The 18,305-nt window shown below is 43.0% G+C and overlaps 1 protein-coding gene across 9 annotated transcripts in view; it reads right to left on the reverse strand.

Annotated features, from left to right (window-relative positions):
- Window positions 1-18,305, reverse strand: part of DZANK1 (double zinc ribbon and ankyrin repeat domains 1) — a 72,676-nt gene that overhangs the window by 40,061 nt on the left and 14,310 nt on the right. For 7 of the 9 annotated variants that reach the window (XR_009758041.1, XR_009758049.1, XM_061585811.1 and 4 more), the window contains 3 exons: window positions 14,057-14,139; window positions 13,161-13,278; window positions 3,940-4,053 (listed from right to left, as the gene is read on the reverse strand). The exons of 1 other annotated variant lie outside the window; for it this stretch is intronic. Coding sequence is in view for 6 of the 8 variants with exons in the window: in XM_061585811.1 (XP_061441795.1) it covers window positions 3,940-4,053; window positions 13,161-13,278; window positions 14,057-14,139 (315 nt within the window). In the remaining 2 variants the exon portion in view is untranslated. The remainder of the gene's footprint in view (window positions 1-3,939; window positions 4,054-13,160; window positions 13,279-14,056; window positions 14,140-18,305) is intronic. One more of the 9 variants, XM_061585841.1, reaches the window with a different exon arrangement.

An 18,305-nucleotide genomic window follows, 5' to 3' on the forward strand; every position in this document is an offset into this window, starting at 1 on the left:
GTTAGCACTGATACATTTTTCCTCTGCCACTGTTCCCGTGTCTTTAACAGTAGCTTCTTTTAACAATAGTATGTTATATTGTTAACACAAACATCAATAAGCAATTGCTGGAAATGATTTCATGTGCATTCCTATTTAATTCCCCAACTTTCCCCTTCCCTTCAACATTGTTCCTGCAATTTTGAAAGGTCTGCTTCACATCTAACTAACCTGCAGTTTAGTGTTACATGCACAAGCCTTTGCTCTGAATGCTCCCTCCCTCTCCTCCAATGTGATTGCAATGAGGAGATTGGAAGATTTTGTTTCCATTTTAGCTAACTGCATTTTTAAATGTCATCTCTGAATTGGGAACTGCAGATAGAGTTAAGTGTGGTTTATCTAAACAAACCAGGATCATTAACTACAGTTTGAAATTCGTTTGTTCATATAAACCACAGTTAAAGCACCCACAGTTTGTCCAGGTTCTGACATAACTATAAGGTGCAGTTTGTTGAAAACAAAGCAAATACTTCCAGTTTCCTCTTTATGGCTGCACTGGGGGAGCAGGGACTGTCCTAAACTTGTGCAACTTAGCATTATGTGCCAGCATAGCCAGAATCACACCCATCCATACCTCCATATATGCAGCAAAAATCAAGTAAGAGTGGCAGAACAGAAAGAGAAGATAACAAAGGAGAGAGAAAAAGAAGAAGAAACAGGGAACAAAAGATGAACAATGCCAGATGTTCCTCAGCATTGTCTTCTTTTATCTTTTGGCTGTATGTTTTAAGTCAAGAGTGGGAAACCTGCCGTCCTCCAGATGTTGCTGGATTTGTTGTGAGCCTTGCAGGAAGGGGGCAGATAGACAAGGGCGAAAGAGATGATGACTTGGACTGGGAACCCGGGGAAGGAGCAGACAGTGGGGTGGGCTCCCAGGACTCCTGAGCCCCCATCTTTGACAGCTCAGCTCCTGACCCCCCTGTGGAAGCTCCACCTGGCCAGTATGACACTCTTCAATTGGACACCCCCCGCCGCCCACGCCAGAGGCTCAACCGCACATATCAGACATTTCCTAGCTGAGTGCTGCCCAGCTTCTCATGCCTGAACTGACTGTTAGCAGCCCCCTTCTGACAGAGGGGGAAACTGAGACCCAACCACCTTCACCCCACGCTCAGAGGCGCTTGAGGGGGTTAGTTCAACAGTTGGAGCTGAGGCAGAGTCTTCGTTTGTGTGCGCGGTCCAAGCCTACTTAAGCTGACTTGGGGGGGGGGAACCCAGTTGCTGTGTCAACCATCTTAGAGTCGTGAAGTCATGCTTAGTCAGAACTAGAACAGAACAGAGGTGAGTTCCTTTATTATTTTTCGATGCCAAACAAAGACTTTTTTATTCTAGCTTTTAAAGTTCCCTTGTTTTAATTATAATTGTTTGTGTTTGAATTTGATTTGATTTGTATATTAATTTACTATGAATCACATTGGAAACCATTTGGTTGAAGGCCAGTATACAAATGTATTAAACAAACATATTGTCCAGATAGATCACATATTTTAAGGTGCAACAAGTGGGTATCTGGTCATGTGTTCATATTTCACCCTCACAGAATGCTAACTTAAATTTATGGTTATTATTTAAGAAATATTTGAATCCTCCTCCTAAAACTGAAAACTACCTCAATTTAGTTACACAAAACCAAGAAGTAAAATCTTTAAATAAAAATATTTTTTGTTTATTAAGGAATTTATATATCACCCTTTGCCAACAGGCCACATCATAAACAACATAATAACCATACAACACAAGATTAAAAACAATTATCTCCATAGAACTCATAATAAAAAGCAGCAGCACCAAACTTTTCATAAATGACATCAGTCACGGTTCCCTTAATCTAAAACCCTGCCAGAAGAGGTATGTCTTCATCTGTTTCCTAAAATAAAGCAATGATGTGGCTAGGTGCACCACTGTTGAGCCTCAGCTCTCCCTGAAGGAGCAGGAAGGGAGAGGCATGAGTTTCAGGCGCCTCACCTGCCAGAAGACGCAGAAGACCCAGGAGTTGTTGAGTCTGCTCGGGGCCTTGGGGGGAGCAGTGAACTTGAACTCCAGTCAATTCCCATGGGTAGCGCGAGCTCCGTAGAAGAGAGTGTGCCGCCCCCAGTCATTCCCGAGGGCCTGTCAGGGGACGCCCCAGAGGTTGTACCAGCTCCTCCCTTGCCAAGCAGTTCCCAGGATGCTTCCAGCGTGATGCCACCTCCTGACCTCGAGCCTGCAGCCCAAGAGCAGGTGTCTTCCGATGAGCCGTTGGAAACACGCCCCCCCTCTCCTCGCACCCACCGCCGTCAGAAACGGACAGGGCAGAGACAGGACTTACGAAGGAGTCAGAGATTACGATCAAAAACGTTCCCTACATAAGCTGGCCTCTAAAAAGAGGGGAGTCGCTGAGTCAACTTCCTTCACGTGCCGCAGAGCATGTCTAGAGTGTAGTTAGGGGTTTCTAGTGAGTAAGGCAGGTTTCTATATGAAGTGCAATGTCCTAGATGTATCCATTACTCTAATAAAGCAAGATTTAATTGCACCCGCATCTCCATCTCATGGTTCCAGCTCTGGATGGGACAACCACAGTGCGGAGAGCATCCCATAGATGTGGAGCCAGTACTGAAAAGGCACTGTAATGGCCCAGGTGCTACACACTTCATCTTGTGCAGGGACCGCCAGTAAGGTCTCCTCCACTGACTACCCAACAGTTCTCTTAGCTATTGGTCCCCAGGCTGTTCAGCACTTAGTGAAGTTGTCTTAAAATGGGAGCTATTATATGTGCTTGGCCTGCCACTCTTCTAAGCATTCTGGCCTTCTTCAAGGGCAGCCCCACATAAAGTGTGCTAAAAGTAGTCCAAGGTGGAGGTTACTAGAGTAGACAGGCTATACACGACAGGCTGTAGTTGGTGCACCAGTCAAAACTGGGGCATTAGGCACTGCTAGTCACTGAGGCCACCTTGGCATCATGTGACAATGATGGTTCAAGGAGCACCTCAAACTACGTACCTTCTCCTTCAAGGGGAGTGCCAGTCAAGAACAGGCTGTTCTACCTACTCCCAGCCATGGGAACTGCCCGCCCACAGCACCTCCACCTTTGGTGAATTCAGCTTCAATTTATTGGCCCACATCCAACCCGATACCACCTTCAGACTTCATAGATTCTCGTGGTACAGATAGAAGTGATAGAACTGAGTGTCATCAGTATATTGATGACATTTTACTCCAAATTCGCTAATGGCTGATCCCGAGGGCACGGGTGACAAGTCTGAAAGCTCTGGGACCCTGCAAGAAAATTCTCATGGTGTTGAGCAGAAGTCACCCAATGCTATTCTTTGGAATGGTCCTTGGAGATAGAACCCTCGGGAAGTCCAGAAAGATACCATGGGCAATGGTATCAAAGGTCGATGAAAGGAGAATCAGTGGGGTCAGACTCCCTGTGTTCATCTCCAAACAAAAGCAATCAACCAAGGCAACCAAAGCAATTTCACTCGAAAACCAGGCCTGAACCCAGATTGAAATGGGTCTGGATAGTCAGTTTCATCTAAGCCTGGCTGAAGCTGCCCTACCACCACCTTCTTCAGCAACTTGCCTCAAAAGGAAATATTTGTGACAAGGCAGTATTTGTCTCTAGGTCCAGGGAGGTCTTCTTGAGAAGGGGTGCACCACTGCCTCTTTCAAGGCTGGTGGTAATCCCCCCGTTATTTATTTATTTATTATTTGATTTATATCCACCCTTCCTCCCAGCAGGAGCCTAGCCTCTAGGATGCTCCTGGTGAATCCCCTTTGGCTTGCTCTTATGTGCCAGGAAGGTGCAAGGCAAGTGGCAGGCCGAACCTCTGGAAACAACTTATCCATGTCATCACCCATCACACCAGACCAGTGCTTTGGATTCCTTCACTGGACATTTTTATATTAATTCTGAGCTACCTTTTGGTGGGTGTTGGCTTTTGGTTGCAGCTGTATAGCCATCGGGGCATCACATACTACACAAGTTGGTGAATTCATTGGCACCATAGTCTGGCATTTGATGCACAACCCCATCTGCAGGAAAGGTAACAGTTGTCAAAAATAATTGACACATTTGATTTACTTGACAGGACAATAAAAGAAGACCCTAATAGCTCTTCTCCAGCATGGACTTCAAAAGCCTGCTGGGCATCAACCATTAACAAAGACAAAAAGAAGTTACTAAGTCATATACTGCAAAGTCAGTTCAAACTGAACGAATTGGAAGGCTGCTCGCCAAAGCAATGCAATGGTTTGATTTGATATGGACATCACTGCCCACCCAAAGTTATTTCAATAGCCACTCCACATTTTTTCAAATATGTTTTTCCTTTCACCCTCTGTGAAATCTGTCCTGAGCAGTTTGTGGTGAAGTAACTTGGTAAATTATTTAGGCAGAAAGATAATAGGATAGAAGAAGGATATGATACTGGCAACATTTTATACAGATCCATCACTAAGCTTTCCTGTTTGAAAGTTGTCCTATCAGTTAGCCCTTGGGTCTCCAGATGCTGCTTCCAAATGCCAGGTCCGTCCATCCATCCATTTATTTATATCCTGCCCTTCCTCCCACCAGGAGCCCAGGGATGAGGTGACATACGGATGGAGAAGCAGAAGGGGGTGTTGGACTTTCCCAGCTGTGCCCACCTAGGCACTTAGCCCAGCATCACTGCAGAGTCAAGGGCTACGGAGGATTGTGGTCTCTAGAAATACCATCTCTCTTCACATTCCCTGTTCATCTGAGTGCTAATCTAGAGGAGTTTGCATCTTGCACTGGGCCAGCAGGACGGACTGAGGATTCTGCTTGTGTGCCACCTACTCTGCTACCCAGAAGTCTTCCTACCAAAGCTGATGGAGTTGGTCTCAGACCCTCAGACTGGGATGGCTTAGAATGTCTTGGTCACCGTTAACAGCCATGGAACTATCTCAACATGTAATTGACCCAACACATGTAGCAGTGCACACCCTGGGTTTGGTTTTCTCAGCTGGGCAGGGAAAGGGGTGGTCTAAAGGAGGGAGACTTTGCATTGGTCCCTTTGTCACCTCCTGGTGAATTTTGGGCTAATAGCTGCCTTTCCCAACTGCAGGGATGGGGATCTACCCCTAGAGGCTAACAAATGGCCTCCAGAGATCTTTGGGCATGGTGGTGGAGCAACTGATATGATTGTCTCTTAATGCTGAAGCCCTGGTTGATCTATGGAACTCAGAGATGATCTGGGTAGTTGGCACAATTGCTCCTGAGTGTCCTCTTCCACTTAGCAGAGCTCAGAAAGCTCCATGGTATATCCCCGAGGGTGATGAAGCAAGCTGGGAGATGCCTTGAGCACAGCTGGAGAAAAATTCCCAGCAAATGCAGTTGAACAGTTTGTGCCTATTCCATGGTAGTGAAGGTGGTGAAGATATCTTTCTTCTCTGCCTCCACAGCATCCTCTGTATGGCATCCAGCGGAGTTTTGGATGGTTCAGAGCCTATTACATGCTGGGCCAAGGGAGGTGGTGGAACCAGCTGAAGCCTGCTGTGACATGTTTGCTAGGCATGTTGAGGATTCCTCCAGTATAACAAGTGAATCTGAGGAATTCTGTCCAGCGTTATTTTATGAGTTTTAGCTTATGTGGCCTGAGGACAAGGTGCATGGCGGGTTCATAGAGCCACTTGTGTTTCCTCCTTGCCCCTCTTGGCTGATAAAAAGAGGTAGGAAAGGAAAAGCTGGTTGGACCAGAGAGGTGGTATATGCCTCTGTGGAACCTAAAAGGTGGTGGTAAAACCATTCCTGAAGAAACCTGCCCTAGACCCAGAAGATCTCAGCAACTTTAGACCAGGGGCAAATATTCCCTGCCTGGGCAAGGTCCAGAAGCCAAGCAGATCCAGATACCTTGGACAAAATTGATTTTTGGCATACATTTCCATTGGGATCAGGCTGAGGTTTGGCATGGAAACCGTGTTGTTTGACTGATACAATTACCTGTGTTGGGAGAGAAGCAGGAAAGAGTGCAACCCTGTTGTTTCTCTTTAATCTCTCAGTGGCTTTTGATACCACTCACCATGGAATGGCTATCTGAGTTAGGAATAGGAGGCACTGAATTGTGGAAGCTTTGTTCCTACTTGGATGGCTTACTGCAAAAAGTGGCACTTGAGGAATATTGCTCAGCCCCGTGTATTCTCAGTTTGGGGCTCTGCAGGGGTCGGTTTTGTCCCCCATGCTATTTAACATCTATATGAAACAGCTGAGTGGGGTCATTCAGACTTCTGGAGTGTGCTGCTGACATGCGTCTCTATTTTTCCTTTTCACCTTCTGCAGATGGGGTGCTGGAGGTACTGAACCAGTATCTGGACACATTAATGGAATGGATGAGGGCCAATTAACTGAAACTCAGTTGAGACAAGACTGAGACGTTGTTAGTGGGTGGATCCTCTGATCAGATGAATGGGCTTCATTCAGCCTATTCTAGATGGGGTTGCCTTTCCCCCCAAAGAAGCAGGTTCATAGTCTAAGGGCTCTCCTGGATTTACTACTGTCAGTTTAGGCACAAGTGGCCTCAGTGGCATGGAGTGCCACTACTGGTTGGACAGGGATAACCTGGCTTCAATTGGCCTGGTAACCTCTGGGTTAGATTACTGCAGTGTACTGCAAGTGTGGTAGCCTTTGAAGACAGTTTGGAAACAGTGGCTGGTGCAGAATGAGCATTCAAATTGCTGATGGGGAATCAGTGATCTGATCATATAGCACCCATTCTAGCACAGCTGCACTGGCTGCCTATACATTTCTGAGCCCAATTCAAAGTGTTGGTTTTAACCATAGAGAGGGGTGGGAAACCTCAGGCTGGGGGCTGAATGTCGCCTTCCAGGCAGTACTCTTTCCGGGCCACACCCCCTCACCATCTACTGGCTCTGCTTTGCACCCTCCTTGATTGTTTTCATCTGGCTGGAATGCGTCTTTCAACTTTGATGTTTCTTGCTTGGCTGGATGGAGAATGGAGGAGGGGAGTGTGTGTATCCCATTGTACAAAAGTAAAATTAACATTTGTTGCTCTGCCCACTTTTGCTTCTGGCACCATCCACCAGGGGCATGTGGCCCATGAAAGGCTGTCCAGAAGGAAATGTGGCCCTAGAGCTAAAAAAGGTTCCCTATACCTGCTGTAAAGTGTTGTACAGCTCAGGACCCCAATACCTAGTGGAATGCCTCCCTTGACATGAACCTCACCTAAGATCACTGCAAATGTAAGACCATCATGAGGCCCTTCTGCAAGTGCCCTCTCCAAGAGAGGTCCAGAGAATAGTGACAAAGGGGAGGGCCTTTTCTGTTGTGGCTCCCCACTTTGGCAGCATTCTTCCCAGTGAGGTCTTTCTGGTGCCAACATAAATATCTCTTCAACACATTAAAACTATCCCCCTTCCCCAGGCATCTGATATTATGTGATGCATTTGTGGTTATGCCTTAATTATTGCAGATTTGTGCTGTTTATAATATTTTTGCACTGCTTTAATGTTATTTCACATTTATTTCGGGCCCGGCAACCAAGAGGTCTTCTGTATCTTTAAAAGTTGTGCAGGGGGAAGGGAGAATTCCACCTTGTGGTTTTTCCCATGATTACAGTGTTGCAAGAACACCTGTACTTGGCTGACTTTCTCTTCTCGTAAAGATACAGGATCACTCTCAGGCCCTGAACCTGCTACCCTACTCAAGAGGCTTCAGAGGGATCCCAGGAAAATGTGGAGGCTGTCTGATAAGGGGTGGTCTCCATAAACTTTGTAATTGTTTTCCTGATGGTGACGAGAACCTCAAACTGGGAGGGTGAGGATGAAACAGAGGAGTACACTCTCTTGTAGCTGGATCTCCTTTCCCCAGGTGGCCAAGAACCCAGAGTGGTATATTGTTGTTGTTTCATTTTCTTCTTCACAGGTATTGGATTGTTCAGATGTTAATCATGTTAGATCATGTCAGGAGTGCATATGGAAATATTACACTTCTACATAAGTTGTTGGGTTCTACCATACTCTCTCTGATTTTATTATGTATGCCAAACATAACTTGTGGCTATAAATGTGTCTTTACTTTGTTCCCTCATACCCTTCATTTCTGAGCTTTCCAAGGTGGCTCCCTTTAGCTCTTTCCATGTCTTAGCCAAAACTGCCCTTGCTGCAATAAGTAGATGACTTCAATTATTTATGAATTTATTTATTAAATTTCTTTCTCAGGGCAGCACATAACCCAGCAATAAAACAATTAACAAAATAAATGTATCTTTAAAACATTTTTAAAAACAGTCACATATCCTCATGGCTAATAATTTCAAGGCTACCAGGAACAGCCTCTTTCAGACATCAAATGCCTGGGTGAACTGTCACTGAAGAGGCCTTGCAATGGGTCAATGCCAACCAGGAAGCACTCAGTGGCAGAACCATCAACAGGGATCCCCTTGCTGATTTTAGGGCCCAAGATGGTAAAATATTGAGAGAGGTGCTCTTTTAGGTATTTGGAGTTCAATCTGTTTAGGGCTTCATATGCTAGGACTAATACCTTGAACTGGGGCTGGTAGCTCACAGGCAGCCACTGCAGTACTTTCAAGACTGGTGACAGAGTCCCACCAGGCTGCTCCACTTATTAACCTAGCTGTTGCATTCTGCATTAGCTGCCCCATATAGAACACACTGAAGCAGTCGTTGGAGCATGAACGTCCTGGACTATCCTGGTCCAGGAGCAGGTATAGCCAGTGAACCAGTTTAAGCTGGGCTTAAGCACTACTAGACACACAAACCACTTCCATAAATTTGTCCCTTGAGCAGGAGTGCAAACTTTCTCAGAACAGGTTATCCACCTACTTCCTGGACATGAGAACCACCCACCCACAACATTTCCATCTTATCAGGATTCATCCTCAGTTTATTGGCCCATCTAGCCCATCACTGTTTCCAGGCACAAATTCAGCACCTTCATAGCCTCTCCTGATGGAATGGAGAGAGAGCTACATTTCATCAGCATACTGATGACACCATATTCCAAATCCCCAGATGACAGTTCCCATATAAATGTTGAACAGCACAGGAGACAGAAGGGACCCTTGCAGCACTCCACAGCTCAAAAGCCATGGGGTGAAAGCAATAGTCCCCTAATACTACCTTCTGGTAATAACCTTCAGGTAGGAATAGAACCACTGCAATACAGTGCCTCTAAATCTCACCTCCCAAGTCATTCCAGAAGGACACAATGGTTATAAGTGTCAAAAGCCACTGAGAGATCGACTTCCGGGAAGGGTGACTTAGCCTGTGCCTGCTTTTGAGATGGGCTCCTGCCTCAAAAGAAGCTTATTCAGATATATCAGTCAGTTTTTTCTTTTTTTTTTTGACTGATTAAACTTCTCCCGGGTAGGGAGAAACGAAGAGATTAACCTCAAAGCCTATTTTTGTTGGGACGACCAGATCTCATTAATTTATGGGACGAGGTCCAGCCGACGAAGGTGGGACGGATTTTTAACAGCAAGCTCTATCTGATAAAGCGAACGTTCACCTTATCTTCTAAGAGAGAACGCACTAACAGGCAAGCACCCTTCTTTCTATATTTTTCTTTTACTTGACTTAAATTGTTGCTGTTTAAAAGAGATTTGCCAGATTGATCAGTTTTTGACATCTCACTGGGGAGCCGTAACTTCTCTCTGCTACGCACTAATTAATAGCTTATCTCTGTTTTTGTTGCAAAAAGCTGTCCTGGATTTGCATTCTAAAGATATACACAGAAGAGGGATTTCTATTCCAGATTTTTATTTTGAAAAATATTATACTGTTTTGAGACTACTCTCTTTTTGGTCTATTTTATTTTGACGAATCTGTTTCTTGACGATTGCCATTAATTGTTTCGATCCTGGGAACTGCATTTTGTTTACTTAACTATTGGAGAGATAAGGCTGTCTGCTCTGTTTATACTGTGATGTCACCAAGTTTGGAGTATTAACCCAATTGTTGCTGAAATAAGAAGTGGTTTTCCTATATTTTTCTTTTAAAATGGCAATTAAGAAAGTGGCTGAAAATCTGGAAATAACTATGTTTCAGAAAATAATGGATGAGATTGAGATAATGAAAATTGAATTGAGTAAAATGAAGCAGGAGATTAAAGATATAAGGGTCCCTGTGAGAGAGGTGACCCTGGAAGGGGTCCCTGTGAGAGAGGAGACCCCGGAGATTGGAACAGGGGTCCCTGTGAGAGAGGTGACCCTGGAGACTGGAATAGGGGTCCCTGTGAGAGAGGAGATCCCGGAGATTGGAACCAACGTGGAACAGGAACAAGATTTGGAGTCTATGGACTCTAGAAATAAAATCTATTGTTTGGAACTCAATGTTATCTCTGAAGAAATGAATGAAGATTCTAGAGATAAAGTTATCAATGGCATGGATAATCTTCTGGACTGGAATGATGTGATGGAGCCCAATATAGAGAAAATCTATGGAATTAACTGCAGCCATGTGACAATGGAAAAACTTTTAAGAGATGACCCAGTGTATTTTGAAAAAAAGAACAGAGATATGATTTTACAGCAGTATTTCAGCAACCTATTCAGAATGGATGGCAAGAAAATATTTGGGATAGAGGTAATCCCCATCAGACTCTTACTATATGACTATGGCTTTGACAGCAAGATTATTATGGAATACTGATAATGGAAGATTGGATATTGAAATTACTGGACTTAACAAGACTACTGAAGATGGAAGATGGAAAATGGAACTAATAGAGATAATAGAACAATGGCTACTGAAATTATTGAACCTAACAGATTCTGATGTGATGGATTAATTGAAATGTTTATTTTGACTATGGTTATGACAATAAGATTATCATAATTAGTAATGAGATGGATTAATCGATATGCTTATCTGGAAAAAAAAATTGATAGATATATTTCTTAAAGAATTGAAACCTCTCTTTGACTTTTTGTGGAAAGAATAAAGTAATGTTTATGAGATTTGATGATTAAGTAAGATAACTACTGGAGGAAAGTGATTTTATAATATGACTTAAGAGACAGGATTGTTATATATTATAGACTTATAACTGATTTGATCTTTGACAAATGGGAAGTCAATATTTTACTCTTTATTTTTTATTTTTGTTTTTTTTTCTTTTTTTCTTTTTGTTTAACTATTTTTGATTTTGTTTTTTGTCTTTGAATGTTTTATGATTTTGTCTTGTATGTTTTATGAAAATCTGAATAAAAATTATTGAAAAAAAAAAAAAGCCACTGAGAGATCAACAGGGTTGCATTCCTCCCATCTTGCTTCAAATAGAGCTCATCAATCAAGGTGATTCAGTCTTAATTTTTAAATCCCTGTTTTCTTCTGCAAACGTAATGGAGCTAAATTGGGTGTTTTGCAAATATCCTGCTTTGTATTTTTCAAGGAATATCTTTTTCCAAAGTGCCATGTGATGATACATGCCTGCAGCGCAGTATCTCCAACTTTTTAAGGAGAAGGTTGGCTAATATGAGAGGCATCTTGCTGTGAGATACAACCTGCAGGGCCCTTCCTTTTTTAACGGATTTTAACTAGGGGTCATTAGTGTTCATTAATGCTCATGCTGTCTGCTATTTACTAGGCTGGTTACAGCTTGCATTTTTGCAATAAAGTAAGTAAAATAAATCAACTGTAAAAACTGTGGTTGCTTCACCTGGTGAATTGTGCTTATACAGGTTTCATCCGTAGTCATCATTGCTTGTCTGTTGGAAAAAACTTTCCTGACCTATGCCACCGCTGCTGCTGTTTCCTCAGATGGTGACTGCCTTCCTTGCTTTCTCAGCCACTTTCAGACAGCATGTTATCGTCCTACTCCATAACACGGTCCTGATTTTGGGCTCTTTCTGGTAAGTCTAGTTCTAAAGAAATAAGCAATGCAGCCACTTCTTTTTTATTAATTGCTGGAAATGTGGTGTACCCTATGACCACAATTAGTCTAAATACAAGACCCACCAATATCTGATTCCTATTTCCTGCAATTAATAAATGGGCATAACTCACTGTGTTATCAGAGAGTTTTAGGGCAGAAGTCTTATAAAACCATTACAGGTTAGTTCTTATATGCAACATTTTGATGGTTTGAAGCAATTGCCAAATCTCTACCTTTTAAACATAATACACAAAACAAATGATGGTATCCTCAGCAATGATGAGTCACTTGGCCTTGGTGAAAGGGTATGAGCCTCTTCAAAGCCCTTTGTACAGACATCCAGGATGGGGAGAAGGGATTTAAGAACCCCACGATGTTGTCTTTTTCCTTTACCTCCTGGATCTTATGCAAGTGGATGTTTGTGTGACAGCTGTGGTTGTCCATCTCTTCAAGTTTGTTTCAAACTACTTCCATTTTCTTTTAAGGTGTTTGAGGATTTTACTGTGTGCTATCACCAGACCCATTATCGTCAAGGCCATCTCAGTTATGGCATCTAGGTGGGTTCCGAGATCTGCTACTTTCCCTTCTTGGGGGATACATCAGTTATTTCCACATCACCGTAAGACCTGTTCCCAACCATGTTCACTGTGTTGCAAATTCTTCTTTTAGGTTAAAGTCACCCTTTGGCTGTCAGGGGTGTCGGTGCCATTTTATTTTGTGTTAGGTAGCTCCTTTGGGCCTCTTCTGTCTCTTGATTCTGTGGTTTAAAGAAGTAGGTCAGGTCCCACTTTTTGGTCTTCGCAGAGCCCAGTAACATTTTCTAGCTCTATGGTAGCTGTTCTGTAACCATCTTGACTCTGTTCAAGTTGGAGAATTTTTTCTGATGACCTCAAGAAGATTTATATTTTCACATAGCCATCTTGATGCTCTGTAGCTGTGCTCCCCCCAATATATTGTGATTAATGAAATTTGTTAAATGCTCAATATATATAGTATTTGTTGTTACAAATTATGTGTTTAGAAAACTCAAAAATAAAAATACTGAAACACAGTCTTGTTAATATCAGCTAACATGTCGCAAATAAAATTCAAGGTTTACCCCTGATATTAGAATATACTATATGGAATTCTTGTTTGACTCAAGAGGTAGAAGACTATTTCCCCCCGTTTGCTACCTGCTTGTTGTTGGATTTTAAGTTAGACTAACAATTTACTAAGGCTGATTTTTTTTTAAAAAAAAGTACAGTGTTTTGGTATATCTGTGGCTGACCTGAGCTTGTGCAGTGAGTAGGATGCTGTGTTTAGGCACCGATGGGACCAGAGAACCACAATTTTGACAGAAGCGAGAAAATGGTCCAGATGTATGAGGAGCTAAGCATTGTGCACACCTAGAATATAACAGAAAATCAATTAAGAATGATTTCAGCTAATGCAAATTACTCCCAAAACCAAGCAGAGTTATATAATGGGATCTAGAGTTAATATTCTCATGAAAGCAGTACCTCTACCACCAGGAGCAATACAGGCAGAGGAGCCCATACATGGTACTTGCCGGAATGAGGGGTCTGATGTAACTATACTGGATTAAGTGAAAAATGCCACCATCAGATAGTTGTACTACAGGTTCATATTAAGCTAGTATGCCTTAAACTGTCAGGTCAAGAACTGAACTTTGCAACTGGCTCCATCTGGGGTACATGCATGTCAAATGGCTCAGAGGCTTGATATATGGTCAAACAGACTAAAAGTAAGCACAAGATCAGGTACGCACAAACCAAGGGCTTGACTTGCTAAAAAATGGCAGATTTGAGAATGGATCCCCAACATAGCAGGATGCAATGACAGGTTTCTCAATAGAGGTGTTATTACAGCCATCTTAAGGCTGGATGGAACTACAGCCTCCTTAAGGAGGCATTGACCATATCTCCATATTATGGGGTAAGCTGATAGTACTTGGATTAGTACCGCAGCCTAGAGGGTGCCCTTGACATATGCAGCCTAGTATAGCTAACTGGCTGAGGGACTTCAGAGTGGGTGGAGCAGGAAGTAAAAAGCTGAAGGCTGGCTGCTGGAGGGTGTGGACCACAACACCCCCTCCTTCATGGCACCTTACAAGATATTATGGTATGACTACAACACCAAAGTAGGAAAAAGGAAAACACTTACTTGAGGAAATCTGTTTTTTTCCGAGTTCTCAGTGCCTCGATGCTTGTGAGATGTCTTCTATTATCCACAACAGAACTAGCAAACTGGGAAAAATGAGAAAACAAACTTAAATCTTATATAAATTAAAAACGTCCCTTACACCATCTTAACACCAGCAACCCAAATACAAGGTTTGGAAAGCTTACCAGTCTACTGTTGTGGGGTAGCCACCAACAATGCATCTCTCAATGTCCTTGTTATCTGGTCTTGGCACATCAATGGTATTGTTAGGAGAGTTTTTAGTCAATCTTTAGAAATTGTGACATGATACAAGGAAGGAGGTGATATCTACACAATGTTGGACCAAAATAATTATCCCAACCCTTTGAATTAATCTGCAAGTCAGTTGGAAGTTACTCATCTTTTTGTTTGTTTGTTTAAGATTTATTGAATTATAGAGAAAATAACAAATACAATTAGAACAGTTGTTTTCATTATCACATTACAGAGCCACTCTTCTAGTATTAACCACTGAAAAAGATAAATAGAGGAGCATAATTTTTACAAATAACAGTTACAAGATCCAAATTTCATGCATTGGTACAGGCAAAGAACTTGTAGATCATTTGCAGTAGCATAAGCGATGAATTCTCACCAAATGGTGTAGAAATGTTCCGCATCTTCAGATCCTTTCAAGACTTTTAAATTCTATGTCACTTTTTCATATACCACCAGATTCCAGACAGGAAGTTACTACTGATCATAGAATCATAGAGTTGGAGGGGGCCTGTAAGGCCATCAAGTCCAAACCCCTGCTCAATGCAGGAATCCAACTTACAGCATACCCAACAGATGGCTGTCTAGCTGCCTCCTGAAGGCCTCCAGGATTGGAAAGCTCACAACCTCCCTAGGTAATTGGTTCCATTCTTGTACTGCCCTAACAGTTAGGAAGATTTTCCTGATGTTCAGTTGAAATCTGGCTTCATGCAACTTGAGCCCCCTATTCTGTGTTCTGCACTCTCAGATGATCAAGAAGAGATCCTGGCCCTCCTCTGTGTGACTACCTTTCAAGTACTTGAAAAGTGCTATCATATCTCCCCTCAGTCTTCTCTTCTCCAGGCTAAACATGCTCAGTTCTTTCAGTCTCTCCTCAGAGGGCTTTGTTTCTAGTCCCCTGATCATCTTTGTTGGCCTCCTCTGAACCCATTCCAGTTTGTCTGCATCCTTCTAAAGTGAGGTGTCCAGAACTGGACACAGTACGCAAGATAACCAGTGCCGAATAGAGGGGAACCAATACTTCACGCAATTTGGAAACTATACTTCTGTTAATGCAGCCTAATATAGCATCTGCCTTTTTTGCAGCCACATCCCACTGTTGGCTCATATTCAGCTTGTGATCAAAACAATCCAAGGATTCTTCTCACATGTAGTATTGCTGAGCCAGGTATCCCACATGTTATAACTGTGCATTTGGCTTCTTTTTTCTAGGTGTAGAACTTTGCACTTAACTCTGTTAAATTTCATTCCGTTGTTTCAGCCCAATGCTCCAGCCTATCAAGATCCTTTTGAATTTTGTTTCTGTCTTCCAAGGTAGTAGCTTTCCCTCCCAATTTTGTATGATCTGTGGGAGTTATGCCTCCAACTTAGCTAGTTAGTTAGAACTAGGTATGCCTTTTCTATCTACTATGTATTTCTCTAAATAAAGTAGCTTTTCTTATTTTACTGTAATTCTTCCCCTGCAGACTGTCCTCTAGTCTCATCCTCAAGTGCCTGGAAGTGGTTCTGTAGTTCCACCGGTGATAGATGTCTTTTCGCTCTTCTGTTCCTGTCCATAATCGATACTGCCTTTTGTTTCTTTCTTTCTACGTATTGGAATGGCCTGTGCTTTGTCCTGTCCTCCTTCAGGGTAAATAGGAGAGTCCTACTGGTATGTGGTGTGTCGTAGAAGGGGGGGAAATGTAGGGACCTCCCCCGCCAAACTCCTGTTAGCTCTCCCTGTTTGCTTGCTCTCTGAGAACTGGCTCGCTTGTATCTCCGCTGGACCAGCTGACACAGCTCCCTCTGTTCTGCTCAGTTAGGAGTGAGGAAACAGAATGAAAACTCTCAGCCCCCACAGCTGCTCCTAGTTGCACTCAGCAGCTATCAGGCCACGCCCCTTCAGCCAGCAGCTATCAGGCCACGACTCTTCCAGTCAAGCTGCTATGGAGCCCTTCATATACTGGAATGCTGCTGTATTATGTTGCTGCATGACATACCATGATCAGAAAATGGAATGTCACATTTTGTACTAACTAAAATTTCCAATACTGACATCAAAGATAGCTACCCTTAATATATGAATGATCTAAACAGGGTAAAATGGATCATATTGATTTCCATGCATATATTGCCAAACAAACCTAGAAGTATAGCCTGAGCAACATGCCCAAGTTGAAAGTCCAGAAAAAGTCATCAGTGTTCATTACCTGTACATCATCATGTATCATCGTGTATCAGTGTTATCAGTATGGCAGGATGAAAATCTCTGCAGTCCATAAACTGATGTGGTAGATTATTGGATTTGAAGAGGCCAGAATTTCTCTATATTGGCAATACCCCAACACTTAGTAGCCTGGCCCTTCCACAGAAACAGAGTATTTATATGATCCTGTTCAGCACACTTCCACCTATCTGAAAAAACCTTTCTAGCACTACTCTCACTAGATGCATAGTGTAAATGAGCACAGGCTTAGGTTTTACAGATATGCTCACTGGAAGATTGACTTTTGGACTTTTAATAGCTATAATAGCTCAGAGAAAAGGCTACTATTGCTACTATTTAAGGTATCAGTTAGTTCTCTGTCAGCTCAAAATCTCCATTCAGGACCAGCATCAGCACACAGCATCTTTGGACAATTCCCAGGCCCCTAAAACTCTGGTAGGGCCTACCACTGTGCCAAAATCTGCCCCGATGCTCTCCTGTACAGCTATGCCTGTAAAATTCAGGCTTCTTTCTCACTTCTTTCTCTCTCCCCCTCCCCCATAGTTGCCACCTATAAAAGCTTATGACATTTTATAACGAAAACTGCATTTTCCCCTCTTTATTACAGTAGACTAATATGGCTTTCATATTCATGAAGAGATGGGTTTTGTGACAGTCATGCAACCCACATGATGACTTGCCTGCTTAGTACAAAGACTGTGGATGACATAATATTTTAGATAGGCTTGGAGGAGTCAGGATTGTTATGGAAAGGAGTACCTGAGGTAGTGTTGCTCAAAGGGGTCAGAGTGAAACAAACTAGAAATCTCCAAAGGGGCAGACTCCTCCACAGAGCTATGGATGTTCAATACCACACCCCAAAAGGAATATAGTACTCAGGACAGGGGTGACTGGTGAGGAGGGGCAACACTTCACACCTGCTCTCCTGGCGGTGGAGTTGCTGCCACTTGCTGGAAAGGAGAAGTGAGGTAGTGGGGGAGGTTGCTGCTCTGTGGGTGCATTACTGGGACTACTGGATTGGCTCTGCCAATTGGCCCACACAGCGATGACCTTCCCGTCTCCCCAGCCCACCCAGTAAGTAGCAGTGACTCCAATGCCAGGAGGCCAGTTGTATGGTGCCACCCCTTTGCACCAACCGCTCCTGACTGGGAACATAGTGTAGCCCCCCTGACCAAAATGTCCAGGGTGAACATGAGATGGCGAATGAAATTAGGAGGCATATAAAAAGCATGTGTTGCATAATGAGTACTTCAATTACCTTCACATAGACTGGGTAAATGCATGTCCTGGTCATAACAAAGAGCTAAAATATCTAGAGTTTCTAAGCAACCATACCCTAGAACAAAAGGTTAGTCTTAATATGATGTTAATTCTCTTCAATGGATGGAAGGTATGCTTGCATGGGTTAATCTTTCACTCACACTATTAAGCAAGCCATTCAAACATCCCTCAAGTAAAGTGAAATCCACCCAATTACAGGATGTTGATCAGCAAAGAAAAATATAATGATCACGAGAAAAACTATCCCTAAAAACAGCCTGGCTAACAATCCAGAAACTTGCAACCATGTGGGAAAAGGTTGGCCCCCCACAATCTCAATCCAGCTCCCACCGCAACTAATATTCTTTGTTTGGTCCTTAGGTACAACAGCTAATTCTGCTTAACAGGCAAGCCTCAGAAAAGCCCTATGGCAAAGACTAAATTGCCATGTCAGTGATATAACAGCTCCATTCTGACATTTCTTTTTCTGCACATTTGCCTATTAAAATACTAGGAAACTGCTCCTGA

This window comes from Rhineura floridana, chromosome 1, assembly GCF_030035675.1.
Source record: "Rhineura floridana isolate rRhiFlo1 chromosome 1, rRhiFlo1.hap2, whole genome shotgun sequence".
NCBI lineage: Eukaryota > Metazoa > Chordata > Lepidosauria > Squamata > Rhineuridae > Rhineura > Rhineura floridana.